The 15,661-nt window shown below is 39.4% G+C and overlaps 1 protein-coding gene and 1 long non-coding RNA gene across 10 annotated transcripts in view; one reads left to right on the top strand and one right to left on the bottom strand.

The window, feature by feature from the left end:
- pam (peptidylglycine alpha-amidating monooxygenase) overlaps positions 1–15,661 on the top strand; it is a 322,861-nt gene that overhangs the window by 305,119 nt on the left and 2,081 nt on the right. For all 9 annotated transcript variants that reach the window (XM_068029768.1, XM_068029766.1, XM_068029771.1 and 6 more), the window contains 5 exons: positions 1,849–2,058; positions 4,603–4,721; positions 10,123–10,222; positions 14,801–14,860; positions 15,371–15,574. In XM_068029768.1, the coding sequence (XP_067885869.1) occupies positions 1,849–2,058; positions 4,603–4,721; positions 10,123–10,222; positions 14,801–14,860; positions 15,371–15,574 (693 nt within the window). The remainder of the gene's footprint in view (positions 1–1,848; positions 2,059–4,602; positions 4,722–10,122; positions 10,223–14,800; positions 14,861–15,370; positions 15,575–15,661) is intronic.
- LOC137369113 (uncharacterized) overlaps positions 1,765–15,661 on the bottom strand; it is a 56,706-nt gene continuing 42,809 nt past the window's right edge. Inside the window, exons 3-5 of the long non-coding RNA XR_010974874.1 lie at positions 9,071–9,128; positions 7,562–7,614; positions 1,765–4,278 (exon numbers count right to left, since the gene is read on the bottom strand). This is a non-coding gene — a long non-coding RNA (uncharacterized lncRNA). The remainder of the gene's footprint in view (positions 4,279–7,561; positions 7,615–9,070; positions 9,129–15,661) is intronic.

The following is a 15,661-nucleotide window of genomic DNA, read 5'->3' on the forward strand; positions in this document are numbered from 1 at the left end:
AATTTGAGTCTGCCAGCAATTCAGTATCTTCTGTGAAAATAAGTTTCACAATACTTTCAGATAATACATACAAGATCCTGAGGGGTCTTGACAGGTTCGATGTGGAAAGGATGTTTCCCCTTGTGAGAGAATCTAGAACTAGGGGTCACCATTTAAAAATAAGGGGTCACCCATTTAAGACAGAGATAAGGAGAATTTTTTTCTCTGAGGGTTGTGAGTCTTTGGAACTCTGTTCCTCAAAAGGCAGTGGAAGCCTTTTTAAGGCAGAGGTAGATAGGTTCTTGATAAGCAAGGAGGTGAAAGGTTATCGGGGATAGGTGGGAATGTGGAGTCAAGGTTACAATCAGATCAGCCATGATTTTATTGAATGGCGGAGCAGGCTGTATGGGCCGAGCGGCCTACTCCTAATTCGTATGTTCAGAAGTGCCAAGAATAGACATTTTGGACCCGATGTTTACTTAGAGTTGTGAGGAAAATGGGGGTGGGGGGAAGGAAGGGAGCGACAGCAGTGGTGTGTTTTCGAACAGGAGAATAACAGCAGAGCAAATTAAAAAATTTTCAGCAGGCTTTTTGCCTGGCAGCCTAATTGATTCGAAGGTCACGGCGGTGGTGAGATGAGGGATGTCCGAGATCGCAGGGATTATGGGGGGAATCGAAGATTGTGGGGGTGTGTAAAGGGTAAACTTGTTGGGGCTGGAGAAAACTCTCCTGCTCCTCCTGGTCCACAAGCAATGCTGTAAATGCATTTACCTCACAGATTTTGCCCTTCCTGCCTCGCTTTCTCTGCCGAATTTCCCAAGCCTGCATGGGTTAAAATAAAATTCCTGTCAAAGTTGAAGCACACCACCTCCTCAAAAGCTTTTACTGATTGACCTGCCTCCTGAAGGTGAACTGGAGTTTTGACCCACTTCCATTAAAAACAGAAGTCCGCTGTTTGGGGTCGGGCTTCCAATTTTGAAAATTATTTCCTCCCACCCATCCCCAATGCACCTGTTCTTGGAGGTTAAAATTCCTCCCTATATTTTCATCTCTTATGAATAATGTTCTGGATGCCATCATAAAGAAATCAAAAAGGTTATGTGATGGTGAATATCCGTGCCTTTGCTGCTGTTTTGAGAGAAATAGGTTCAAAGAGTCTCTCTCGCACCTTTCCACAGATCCTGGAGCTGGAGTACACAGCCCAGGTGTACTCCCATAGCCCCCAGCTTCCTAAAGGAACTACACCATATGGTGACAGTTTTTTGTATGTAATTTTTGTTGAAGATTCAGAATAATCTCAGTGCTGCTCTTGAACTAGCTAGTAGAATGATTGTGAGAGCCAGATGTTGTGACTTAACTGTCTGATTCTTAGGTTCTTCTTGTGGGTATATAAACCAACACCATCACCTGGATGGCAATGTAATAATGGCTTAACCAGTCACAGAATGTAGATCTGATGATCAGATGTTTTGTTCTGAGCTGACCTGTAATGTCCTAGTTTCCAGGTGAAATTATTGCTAGCTTTTGGTTGTTGACATTTTTCTTGATGCTAAATTGCAGTTGTAAAGCACCAGTGAAGATCAGCAATTTGTCAATCACCTGTGATTGGCTGATTTGCACCTGTGCTTTATCCTGTAAGTGGTGATTTTGCAGGTATAATTTCATTACAAATGGTTGGCAGTGATTTGCAAGTTTGCAGTTTAATTGGTTAGATCTCATATAAGCAACAAGACAAATTCGCAATGTGCTAGATCAGTGATGTTGTGTTACTGCTTTAAATCACTTCACATTTATTTTCACTTTTTCAAGTATTCACTTTTTAATGCATTGCATTAATTTTAAACACACAACTTAATTTTTATGTTGCAGAAAGCTCACTTTCTGGGATACCTAAACCAGGTCAATTCTTCATTCCACATAGCTTGACATTTGTGCCTGTATTAAACCAGCTGTGTGTTGCTGATAGAGAGAATGGACGAATCCAGTGTTTTATAGCGCAATCTGGACAATTCCTTCGGGAGATTCAGCACCCTGAGTTTGGAGAGCGACTGTTTGCAGTGTCCTACACACCTGACAATGGTAATACTGGAAATTGTGTACCTGTGCAAGGATGCTTTTATCTTTGCAAAATTGCACAGTAGATGCACATTTTTGAAAGCTTTAAAATTTCATAGAGAAAAGACACGTCATGATGTTTTGATTATGTAACCCTGTCTCAAATTTGAAGTTAAGAGATAAGCAGGCATCTTAGTAGGTTTGAATAACTCCCTAAGCCAAAGTCCTAATTAGTATAGCATGGCTATACTAATTTCTGCTACCCCACCTCCCCCTCTCCGCCCTTTTCCTAACCTTTTTCTCTTTTTCTAGACTTATTAAACTACCCATTTTTTTGCCTTCAGACTGAGAAATGACTCGAAACATCATAATTTGTCTGTATTCTTTATAGATATTGACTGACCTGTGTATTTCCAGAATTGTCTCATTTAATTTCAGATTTCCAGCACTTGCAGTTTTCCTTTTTCATTTGTAACATTATGCTAATGCATAGTACAGACGGGGAAAATAAGTGGCCAAGTAATTAAGTGACAACAGTGGTGATCAAAATTAAATGTGTCACATTGTCAATGCACAAAAAAGTTAATAATTCTGACAAAATCATTACATTTGCCCATAAATGTATTCATTGTATGAAACAAAATTCTCCAACATCTTTCCCTGCATATTTATGCCCCTTTCTTCTGGGCTTTTTGGCTTCCTTGCTTCATGGCGATTGTATTTTTTACTTGGGCCTTTCCTGCTGATGTTTCATGTATTCTATGCATGTGCAAGATTTGTGCTCCTCAGTTTCTGTTTTGGGGTCTCTGTATATGTATGAGTCACCAATGGTTTGCTCATGCACATAATTTAACACTTGGAGTCCAATTATCATTCTGGTAAATCTACGCTGCACTCGCTCCAAAGCCAATATATCCTTCTGTGTGGTTCCCAAAACTGAACACAGTACTCCAGATGTGGTTAACTAGAGCTTTGTAGCTTATCTGTAGCCTAACCTCGACACCTTTGTATTCTAGTCCTCTAGATATAAAGCCCAGCATTCCATCAGCTTTTTTAATTCTTTTCTGTGCCTGTCCATGACATTTTAATCTATGTTTTCTGATGAAAGGTCATTGAGCTGAAATGTTAACTCTGTTTCTCTCTCCACAGATGCTGCCAGACCTGTTGAGTATTTCCAACACTTTCTGTTTTTACTTCTCCTTGGACCTCGACTGTTACTAGCTTTTCAGCAGTTAGATTTATCCTTTTAAGGTCTGAAGTGGATGACTTCACACTTGCCTACATTGAAATCCATTTGTCACAGTTTTACCCATTTGCTTCATCTATTAGTATTTTTGTAATTTTAAGCTTCCATCTACACTGCTTAGAATGCAGCCTAAGTTTTTTGTCACTGGCAAACTTGGATATGTGGCTCTCTATCCCATCATTTAACGCGTCAATAAATATAATAAATGTTTGAGGCGCCAACACAGATATTTTGTGGGTCACCAATAATCTCATCCTGTCAATTAGACTACGTTCCCATTATCCCTACTCTCTCCTGCCACTTAGCCAATTTTCTGATCATTTCATCATTTTCTTTTTATTCCATGAGCTTCAACTTAGCTAAGAGCCTCTTATTAGAGACTTTAACGATTGCCTTCTGGAACTCCCTGGACATTCCACTGTCTACTGCTTTACTCACCTCTTCAAAGAAAAATTCAATCTGCTTGGTCAGGCACGACCTACACTTTAAGTAATTCATTTGTGAGAGCCATACAAAACTATTCAGAGACATACAGATGAAAGAGAAGATAGAGTGAAGAAAAAAGTGACAAAAATTAAGAATAGGAGACACAAAGAGGCATAGTAATGAGAAAAGTGAGAATCATGCAAAAAAAAAAGGTAAAAGGGTCAAGTACAAAGAGGGCAAGAGATGTGGAAAGAATTAGGCAGTGGGGGAACAAATATAGAGGCAGTTGCAAGAAGAGAAACCGTTATTTTTGTAATATGTAATAAATATATCATGTAATGATACATTGGACATGAATTGGTACAATGTTCCTTTTGTTAGAAAATGGCATTTTCTGCTTCACAATGAGCACCAGAACAGGAAATCTATTAGTATACATTAATTAAAGTATACATCAAAATTAAGTATAACTGCATTTGCAAAGATTGCAGCAGTTCAGGGAGATGACCCACGGAGTTCGAGGACAATTAAGGATAAGTGATGAATGCGGCCTTGCCAGCATCACCCACAGCCTGTGAAAAGGGAAAAAACATAATTAAGGGTACTTGTACATACTCAACCATATTTGTTTTCAAACTAGCTGTCTAAGTAACTTAAAACTATACAATTTCAATAATTTAAGCACAGTAGTTTATTGTATTTTGGGGCATTATTTGAGTTTTGGGCAGGCTATGTAGAGGACTCATTACACTAGTCACCTGCAATAATTATCAGGGAGAAAAAGACCTTCATCACCCTTAGATACATTTGAACCAATTTCCAGTGTAAATCTATGATCAAAGTCATCCTTTGTTACACTTTTATGAATTGATTTATTTAATTCTATTATATTTTAGGTGGTCAGTTATTTACAGTAAATGGAGAAGCTCTTGTTGGCAAAGGAGTACCAGTCCAAGGATTTGTTCTGAATTTTACGACTGGAGAATTATTGGATATCTTCAAACCAGCCAAACAGGTATTTGGAGTAAAGAAAATAGAAACTTTTGCTGAGAGAATTGTAAACTAAAAATAACATTGTACAAAAATTATTTTCTGCTAAAACATTTTTAATGCATTTCATCCAAAGCACCAATTTAGAAGATTTACAAAATGCTCTGTTTAATTATGTTCAACGTAAGGGGAACCAGTCGGTGCAGTGTGCTTGGATTTACAAAAGGCATTCGATAAGGTGCCATATAAAAGGTTACTACACAAGATAAGAGCTCATGGTGATGGGAGTAATATATTGGCATGCATAGAGGATTGGCAAACTAACAGGAAACAGGAAGTCAGGATAAATGGGGCATTTTCAGGTTGGCAAGCTTTAACTAGTGGAGTGCCATAGGGGTCAGTGCTGGGGCCTCAACTATTTACAATCTATATAAATGACTTGGACAAAGGGACCGAGTGTATTGTAGCCAAATTTGCTGACGATACAAAGATAGGGAGGAAAGCAAATTGCGAGGAGGACACAGAGTCTGCAAATGGATATAGATAAGTTAAGTGAATGGGCAAAAGTTTGGCAGATGGGGTAAAGGCCTGCGACCCGATCCGAACCCGACGGGACCCGATGATGTGTCTGGGTTGGGTTGGACCACTCTTCCGGGTCCGGCTTTCGGGTTCGGGTCGGATCGGGCCGGACACACACGGTAAGTGCTCTGCTGGTAAATATTAAAAATAAAAAACTTAACTGAGCTGGGAGTCCGGGACGAAACTGAGTCTGCGCAGTGAGCAAGTGACATCACTATGCCATCATCACGCATGCGCTGCAGCTTCATGGAGCTTCCCAGTCGGAAGGTAAGTAAAGGGATTGTCAAGTCAGGGTTGGGCTTGGGACGAAATTGGAGGGACTCGGGCCAGGTTGGGTTCGGGTCTGCTGTGGATCGGTCAGGTTCGTTTTCCTGACCTGAGCAGGCCTTTAAGGTGAGGTATAATCTAGGAAAGTGTGAACTTGTCCACTTGGAAGAATAGAAAAGCAGAGTATTATTTAAATGGAGAGGGACTACAGAACCCTGCAGTGCTGAGGGATCTGAGTGTGTCCTCAAAAATGAATCACAAAAAGTTAGTCTGCAGGTACAGCAAGTAATTAGGCAGGCAAATGTAATATTGGCCTTTATTGCAAGGAGGATGAGGTATAAAATTATGGAAGTCTTGCTACAACTGTACAGGGCATTTGGTGAGACCGCACCTGGAGTACTATGTACTGTATTGTCCTTACTTGAAGAGGGATATACTTACATTGGAAGCAGTTCAAAAAAGTTTCACCAGGATGATTCCGGAGATGAAGGCATATTCTTATGAGGAAAGGTTGAGCAGGTTGTGCCTATACTCATTGGAGTTTAGAAGAATGAGAGGTGATCTTATTGAAATGTATAAGATTCTAAGGAGGGGGGTTGACAGGTTAGATGCTGAGAGGATGTTTCCTTTTGTGGGGGAATCCAGAGCTAGGTTTACAGTTTAAAAATTAGGGGTCTCCCATTTATGACAGAGATGAGGAGGAATCTCTTCGCTGAAGGTCATTAATGTTTGGAATTCTGTTCCCCAGAGAGCAGTGGAGGCTGGATCATTGAATATATTTAAGGCTCAATTAGACAGATTTTTGATCTACATGGGAGTCAAGGGTGATGGGGGACCAGCAGGAAAGTGGAGTTGAGGCCACAATCAGATCAGTCATGATCTTATTGAATGGCGGAGCATGCTCAAGGGGCCAAATGGCCTACTCCTGCTCCTATTTCTTATGATCTGATGATATATTAATGTAATAATACAACATAAAGGTCTGAGTGCTTCTTGTCCAGGAGGAGTAAAAATCTGTTGGGGTCCCCATTCTGATCACTATCTGGTAACACTTCAGGAAAGTCCATTTGTGTGAATATTGGCTGAGGTTTGGTTGCAATGTCTCCATGATGGAATAGTTTGGTATAGTTTCACACACATAAGAAGGTCATGTGGTCATGGAACTGTCTCCCAGTATGATTCACTGCTCTTAGGAGAGAAGAGGAGAAAAGAGAAGAAAGTGTTGCCATAGGATCCAGTAATCTCTCATTGTCTGCACTGTTTTCCTGTACATTACTACATGCAATGTGGTAATGAATATCTGGGATCCTGCTATTGGTGCTGTCTTGTACGTTGCCAGAAAAGGATTATGGAACATGCAGTGTATTATCAGAAACAGTGATGGAAACATAGTTCATAATAGTTTTAAAAGAGCAGTAGGGAAAGCTTTGAGTAGGAAAAATGTAAATATATTTGAAAAGAGGATAGGGGAGAGGAACAAAGTGATTTGAGCCCGAATTTTGTATTGAGAGTAACAGCATTCATTGTTATTATGGAGCAAATTGAACAGCAACTTCCTGAGTGTGCATATGTGCAGTTAAACGTGCAAGTTGGAAGTTACGGTACGGGTTATCCTGCTCCTCCACAGGCTGCACGATAACAAAACTGTGCCGATAGACCCCGCATTAAAATCCACATAAGGGCATGAAGTTGCAGTACTTAATCCACTAGTTACTAAAGGTTAGTTAGGGCTGGTGCATTCAAGTATACGTGAGGTTTTAGTGGCGTGATGAGCTATCATTACTACAAAACAACCTCTCTGGCCCTGAAAATGTAATTTTACAACTGTGGGGTCTCATTCCTTCAGAAATTAATGAGTGTTAGATTTAACAAAAACTTTTTTTTTAAACTTTGTTTATCTTTCATCTCTCTCTCTAACCCATCTTTTTTCCCCAATCTTTGTTTCGCTTTCTGTACATGATTTAAATCTAATCTATAAACCAGCTTCAGGAAACCGGGGAAAGAGATAAGAGTTCTTACAGTACTGCTTGTGGGCCAGGAGAAGCAGGAGTCCTCCCCTTCCAGCTACAGAGCTGAAAAGAATAACAGCTTGTATTTATATAGTGCCTTTAACATAGTAAAACATCCCAAGGTACTTCACAAGAGTGTTAATAAATAAAATTTGACACTGAGCCACATGAGATATTAGGGCACGTGACCAAAAGCTTTATCAGAGAGGTATGTTTTAAAGAGTGTTTGAAAGGAGAAAAGAGAAGTGGAGATGTTTAGGGCAGTGGCAGCTGAAGGCAAGGCCGCCAATAGCAGAGTGATTAAAATCAGGAATGCTCGAGGTCAGAAGTGGAGGAGCACAAATATATCTGAGGGTTGTAGGGCTGAAGAGATTAAAGATAGGGAGGAGCGAGGCCATAGAGGGATTTGAAAACAAGGATGAGAATTTTAAAATTGAGGCATTGCTTAGCCGTGAGCCAGTGTAGGTCAGGGAGTACAGGGGTGATGGGTGAAAGGATCTTGTGAGATAGGACACAAGCAGCAGAGTTTTGGAGGGTAGAACGTAAGCGGCCAGCTAGTAGTGTGATAAACTGAATTGCCGCCTTGCTGTGTTTTCAGTTGTCTGCTCCATTCTCCAATATGGGTCCCTTATAGGCACAGTTCCATGTATTTAAATCCAGGACAATAAATTCACGAACTACTGTGATGCGTCGTTACTCCAGTATATTGTGTAGTGGAGTGGAGAGATATGATGCACGTCAGAGTTCACAATAGGTTCTCTGTCATACATGTACCATCAGACAGGAATGGAAGGTTATTGAGAGAGTTGTTCTCAGCTACCTTGCCAAAAATGGGGTGGGAAAATAGGGGAGGAAAAATTTGTTAATTCTTGGCATAAAGGAAACGGGATGAAGACTTTGATGGTGGACAAGAATCATTGGATTGGCTCATCTTAGAACATGCTTGTTGCTTGTCAATGTAGCCTACAAAGCTAACATTGCATATATGTTTACTATTAAATCCAATTCCTAAATGGTATTGACTTTACTGATAAATGATTGAAGGGTAACAATGAGAAATTAACACCAACCTGCTCTTATATGGCACCTTTAATGTAAAAAGGATCCCAAGGTATTTCACAGATGAGCATAAGGTAAGCACAGATAAGGATAATGCCAAGCAAGAGGGACAGATTTGGAGGGTGACGAAAGATTGTTGAAGAGAGGGGAAGAATTTTAAAGCAAGGGGGGACATGCAAAGAGGACCCATAATGCTGAAGGCTGTGCCTCCAACAGTAGGGTGGGGCACAAAAGGGTGCAATGGAGTGTTAGCGGGAGGATATAAAGCTGGAGAAGATTTTAGAGATAGGTTAGGTTCAGACCATGACAAAAATTTAAACTTGGGCGTAACAAACTTCAGGTTTGCCTTAGGCATTGTCTCAGGTTCAGCGGTGCTGGTAATTCCTTTAAATGATTCCCATGTCTTAAATTAAGGATGTGGCTCTATTGCCCAATATATAATAGTATAAATTAAGAGTACCTTCTTAGATATCATGCTTTTGTGCCCTGATGCATTTTCCAGTCTTTCAGTTGATGGACTGAAAACAGATTAGTGAGATGAGGCCAGGTAAGAATTGATGAGTTGCTTTATTTTACAGATAGCAAGTGAATGTATTAAGTAACAGTTGTAATTGAATCTAACCAACTTTTGTATTAGTTCACTTCCCTCTATGTACATAACCATGTCACATCACCTCATCAGTGGGAAAGCTTATTCTACTGGTAAACTCCCTTCCTGTCCACTAAGAGTAAATTCTTGACAAATACTGCATAATAAACTCAAATGAACACATCATCCCAAAGACAACAACTTGGAGTTATATAGCACCTTTAATGCAGGCCCAGATGTTTGCAGGACACCTAAACTAATTTCAGTCTAAAGCATTTGTGATCAAGTACTTCATTTAATTTCTAATATACATTTTCATCTATGCTGTTCTATATTCTTAACCTCTTAAGCACTACATGATCTTAATAGTACCATTTTTAACATGAATTACACCAATGTCCTCCCATTGCAGCATAGTGAGAAATTCCAAAACGTGACAATGAAGATAAGGGTTTTAAACTTAATGTGTTAGGGACAGGGAGCCAGTGTAGGGCAGTGAGGGCAGAAGTGATGGACAAGTGTGACTTAGTGTAGGAAGGTACATGGAGCAGACTATAGGACAAATTGGAGCTTATGAAGGATGGGAAGCCAGCAAGGAGAATGTTAGAGTCATTGAATCTAGAGGTGACACACACACACACATATATATATATATATATATATATATATATATATATATATATTAAAAGGGTTTTAGCGGCAAAGGGGCTGTGTTAGGAGCAACGGTGGGCAGTGTTGCAGAGGTAGAAGGAAGCAGTTCAAGCTTCAACTGTTTTTTTTCAGGCATTTGGAATAATTATGCCAGGTAACCCTTTTTGTCCTTCAGATTATGTCAAGCATATTTTGGTAATTTCAGCAGAAAAATGGAATGATGCATTTTTTTACTTTTACATGCAAGTTAAAATTGATTTTATTTTCTTAAGAACTTCCTGATGCCACATGACATTGTTGCAGCAGATGATAAGACTGTATATGTTGGGGATGTTCAAGCAAACACTGTATGGAAATTTGTACCAGCAGAAAGTAAGCTTTCAGTTGATTAATCTTATTTGTGTATTATTTCACTTTCGCTGCTGTGTGTATATATTCTCTTGCAATGTAACCGTTTCTGATTATCTAAGTATTATGTTGAAAAATGGTTGCAGTAAATTATTTTATTTGTTTTAAAACTTCAGTTTTAAAATAGCTCTTACCAATGTACCAAGTGACTACAGTGGTTCATACTGCCTATTAAGTGTGCGGTATAGAGAATTTAGACCATAGACCTTCAAATATGGTTATTATTGGATCTCCAAATTAAATTTCTCCCTGTGACATCCAGGCCAGTGTATGTACCACAGTGATATTTTGTATGTCCACGATCAAAATACTGATAGGTCTTAGACTCATTACGAAGGAAGCCATTCGGCCTATCAATTCCATGTCGGCTCTCTGTAGAGCAATCCAGTCAGTCCCATTCCACTGTTCTATACCTATAGCCCTGCAAGTTGATTACCCTCACGTGCCCATCTAATTTCCTTTTGAAATCATTGATTGTCTCCGCTTCCACTACCCTCAAATAAGCAGTGAGTTCCAGGTCATTACCACCTGTGTTTAAAAAAAAGTCTTCCTTACTTCTCCCCTGCATCTCTCATCTAAAACCTTAAATCTTTGCCTCTAGTCCTTGTACCATCAGCTAATGGGAGCAGCTTTTCTTTGTCTACTTTCTCGAAAACTGTCATAATCTTGTACATCTCTAGCAAATCTTCTCCTCAATCTCCTTTGCTCCAAGGAGAACAACCCCAGCTTCTCCAACCTAATCTTGTAGCTAAAATCCATCATCCCTGGAACCATGCTGGTAGATCTTTTCTGCACCCTCTCAAGGACCCTTGCATCCTTCCTAAAGTGTGGTAACTGGAATTGGATGCCGTTCTCGAGCTGTGGCCTAACCAGATCTTTATAAAGGTTCAGCATAACTTCCCTGTTTTTGTACTCAGTACCTCTATTTATGAAGCCCAAGGTCCTATATACTTAGCAAATTACTCTCTCGATATGTCCTGCTGCTTTCAATGATCTTTTGTCCCTGCACAATCTTTAGAACTGTGCCATTAAGTCAATATTGTCTCTCCCTATCCCTTCTGCCAAAATGCATCACCTCACATTTCTCTTTATCAAATTTCATCTGCCACTTGTCTGCTCATTCTGCCTAGTCTATCTATGTCCTGTTACAGTCAAATGGTATCATCCTCACTGTTTGTCACACCTCTAAGTTTGGCATCATCGACAAATTTAGAAATTTTTCTCTATTTCATTTATATACATCAAAAAAACAGTGGTTCTAACGCTGACCCTTGGGGAACACCACTGTCTACCATCCTCCAATCTGAAAAACAATAATTTACTATGACTCATCTTTGGTAGAGCTATCCAATAAGTCCCACTGTCCTGCTCTTTCAGTGTAACCTTGTAATTTTTTTCTCTTTCATTGTCTAGTTCTGTTTTGATAGTTACTATTTAAATCTGCTTCCACCACCTTTTCAGGCAGTGCAATCCAAATTACAACAACTCATTGTGAAAAAAAGTGTTTCCTCATGCCGCCTATGATCCTTTTGCCAATCACCTGAAATCTGTCCTCTGGTTAGTGACCCTTCTGGAAACAATTTTTCCTCCTTTCCCATCAAAAACTATTCATTATTTTGAACACTTATATCAAATCTCCTCTGAACCTTCTCTGCTCTAAGGAGAAGAACCCCAGCTGCTCCAGTGTCTTCACATAACTGAAGTCCCTGATCTTGGTACCATCCTAGTAAATTTCTTTACCTTCCTAAACTGTGGTTCCCAGAATTGAACACAATACTTCAGCTGAGGACTAAACTAGTGTCTCATAAAGGTTTAGCATAATTTCCTTCCTTCTGTACTCTTCCTCTATTAATAAAACCAAGGATCCCATATTTTTTAACAGCCTTCTCAACTTGTCTTGCCATCTTCAAAGATTCCTGTGTATATAGCCCCCCAGGTCTGTATGTTCCTGCATGCCCTTTAATATTGTACCATTTAGTTTATATTGCCTCTCGTCATTCTTCCGACCAAAATGTATCACTTCACACTTCTCTGCGTTAAATTTCATCTCCCATGTGTCTGCCCATTCCACCAATCTTTCTATGTCCTCTTGAAGTGTATGACCATCTTCCTCATTGTTTACTACATTTCCAAGTTTTGCATCTGCTGCAGACTTTGAAATTTATACACTGTTTACTGCACCCCCCCCGCCCCCGTTTACCCAAGTCCAGGTCATTAATATATATGAAAAAGAGCAGTGAGCCTAATACTGACCCCTAGGGAATACCATTATATACTTCCCTGATGGAAAAGCAACTGTTCATTCCTACTCTAAAAGCAAAATCCTGCGGATGCTGGAAATCTGAAATAAAAACAAGAAATGCTGGAAACACTCAGCAGGTCTGGCAGCATCTGTGAAAAGAGAAGCAGAGTTAACGTTTCGGGTCAGTGACCCTTCTTCGGAACTTCCGAAGAAGGGTCACTGACCCGAAACGTTAACTCTGCTTCTCTTTTCACAGATGCTGCCAGACCTGCTGAGTGGTTCCAGCATTTCTTGTTTTTATTTATGTTCATTCCTACTCCGTTTTCACCCCATCCATTACCTCTACCATGTCCATTTCTACTGATATTTTGTCAGCATCCTCTTCGTAAACACAGATACAAAGTACTCATTAACTATTTTAGTCTTGCCCTGCGCCTCTCAGCATATATCATCCTCTTTGTCCTTAATAGGCCCCACTCTTACTACCCGCTCACCATTTACATGCAGGTAGAATATCTTTGCGTCCCCTTTTATGTTAATTGCCATTCTGTTCTTATATTCTTTACTAGTCTTATTTTCCTCTTCACTTTACCTCTTAAAAGTGTTCTACTCATGCCAGGTGCACTTTTTCAGGAATGTCAAATTCAAAATTCTGATTTTTGGATTTAAAAATTTACCATAGAATTCCCTCTGATTTTATTCTATAACAGAAAATTTGGAAGGGCTGATGATGTAATTTAGTGCTGCCAGGCAGCAATGTGTTTCCATTAACTGTACAAACAGCACCAGTATTTTTAAAAATGAATATGCCCTCCATGAAAATATGATGGATCCAATAAAAAGAATCCTGTTTCTAGAATTGATCTCAGTTCTGAAACTGTGGTGTCATCTTTGATTTGTGTTCATTTATCTCAGCAGTGTAGTGGAGAAGCCAGTATTACAGGGTTACCATTCCTGATTTCATAGATTTATAAATGATACAGCACAGAAGGCAGCCATTTGGTCCAACATGATTAGAAGATTGTGACCAGAGCCGCTGCAATTTCCACCCTTACTTCCCTCAGTAACCTAGGATGCATCCTACCCGAACAGGGTGACTTTTCTACTTTGAGGACTGGCAGCCTTCTAAGTATCTCCTCTTTATCTATTTTTACCCTATCCAATATCACTATCCTCCTCCTTTACTAGTAGATTGGTAGCATCCTTTTCACTACTTAAGACAGATAGAAAGTACTCATTTTGTACTTTAGCCATGTCCTCTGCCTCCATAAGAACATCCCCCTATTCTCAAAACCTACCCTCGACCCCTCTGTTCTTGCTAACTAATGCCTCAACTCTAATCTTCCTTTCCCCTTCAACGTCCTTGCACATGCTATTGTTTGCCAGTTCTTCATCTTTCGTGTGTTTCCATATTTAGATCTCCCAATCAGCTCAGTGCCATAACACTGAAATTGCCTGAATCGAAGTCAAAAACCACATCCACTGTGATAGAGTGTGGTGTTCTTTTCCTCCTCATCCTCTTTGCCTCTAAAGCCTTTGACAGTTAACCGCACCATCCTCTTTCAAACAACCTCCTCCATTGTCCAGCTCAGTGGGACTGTTTAAATCACTCCATAGCCTCGTTCCTCCCTTTCTGTAACCTTTTCCAACACTATAGCCCCACTACCTGACTTTGTGTTCCTCTGACTCCAACTTCTTCTGCAGTCTCCCAACCATTGTCGGCTATGACTTCAGCCTCTTTGATCCCACAATCTGGAATTTCTCCATATTTTCTTTTTTGTCTGATTATGCCTTGGATCTATATCAAAGGCATTATATAAAGGTAGTTTGTTAATTTGGCACATAAGATATTTTTCAAACACCAGTGAAACTTAATAGTTTCATATGCATGCTTTCTTGGGAGGCAACCTAGAATTACACCTTGGTGTCATTCAGAGAACGTGGAATATTTTTCTGCTTTATGTTCGTACAACACATTTTTCAGGGTGGCAGGGAAGAGGTCAAATCAATCTGAGATTAAGTAATGATGTCAGGATTTCCTTGGTCCATTAGTCTTATGAGCACGTTATCATGATCAGTAAATCATTGCTTGAATGATCCACATATGTTTTGTTTTTCATTTATATGTGATTTGGACATGAACAGGTGAAATAATATTGATGTTTGTAGTAAGCATATAGATATCTATCTTTATAACTGAGGGATTTGAGGAAGATTCTGTAACTTCCCTTTAGAAGTTTTCGCCCTGCAACCTCTGAAGTCATATTTTTGTATAGGAACATTTTTTAATTTAATTTCAGAAGCTGAGCACCGTTCAGTAAAGAAAGCTGGGCCTGGCATGGAGATGCATGAAATAGATGGTAAGTACGTCTGTAACATATTTTAGGGCAAGTGTTTCATTGCAAAAAAAATTAAGCTGGTCTATTTTAGGAGAGGGGAGTTATCCCCAGTGTCCTGGCCAATATTTATCCCTCTCTGTATCACAAAAACAGATTATTTGGTCATTATCACATTGCTGTTTGTGAGAGTTTGCTGTATGCATACTGGCTGACATGTTTCCTACATTACAACAGTTACTGCACTTGAAAAGTACTTCATTGGTTGTAAAGTATTTTGTGACGCCCTGTGGTTATGAAAGGTGCTATATAAATGCAATTTTTTAAAATTAGTAAAAGAAAGTCATACAGTAATATCAATAGGCAAGTTTTAACTAATTATTGGTTCTGTTGCTTATTGAAACAAATTTATGCACTAAAAGCTAGATTTAGGAAGTTTGTATCAAAATTATTTGGAGCAAACTTGAATTCTAATAAATTACTTAGATTGCAATAGTTAATAATGACCATTCTTATTACTTTTTCAATTTTAAGCAACTGAAACATTCCTAGAAGCAGAAATAGAAGGCAAGTTGGGAACACCTGATGTGTTGGAGAAGCATAAAAGCAAGAGTGTTCTCAAACAGTCAAGTACTGCAGTTTCTCCTGTCCTTATTACATTACTGCTCATTATTCCTGTTGTGATGTTAGTGGGAATTGGAGTCTTCATCCACTGGCGAAAGGGCAAGATATATGGAGGTACAGAATATGATTCATGATGTAAATTCTTTCTTTGAACTAGAACTTATAAGCAAGTTCAAACTTTGTGATTGTATTAACTTTATT

Source organism: Heterodontus francisci, chromosome 4 (assembly GCF_036365525.1).
Source record: "Heterodontus francisci isolate sHetFra1 chromosome 4, sHetFra1.hap1, whole genome shotgun sequence".
NCBI lineage: Eukaryota > Metazoa > Chordata > Chondrichthyes > Heterodontiformes > Heterodontidae > Heterodontus > Heterodontus francisci.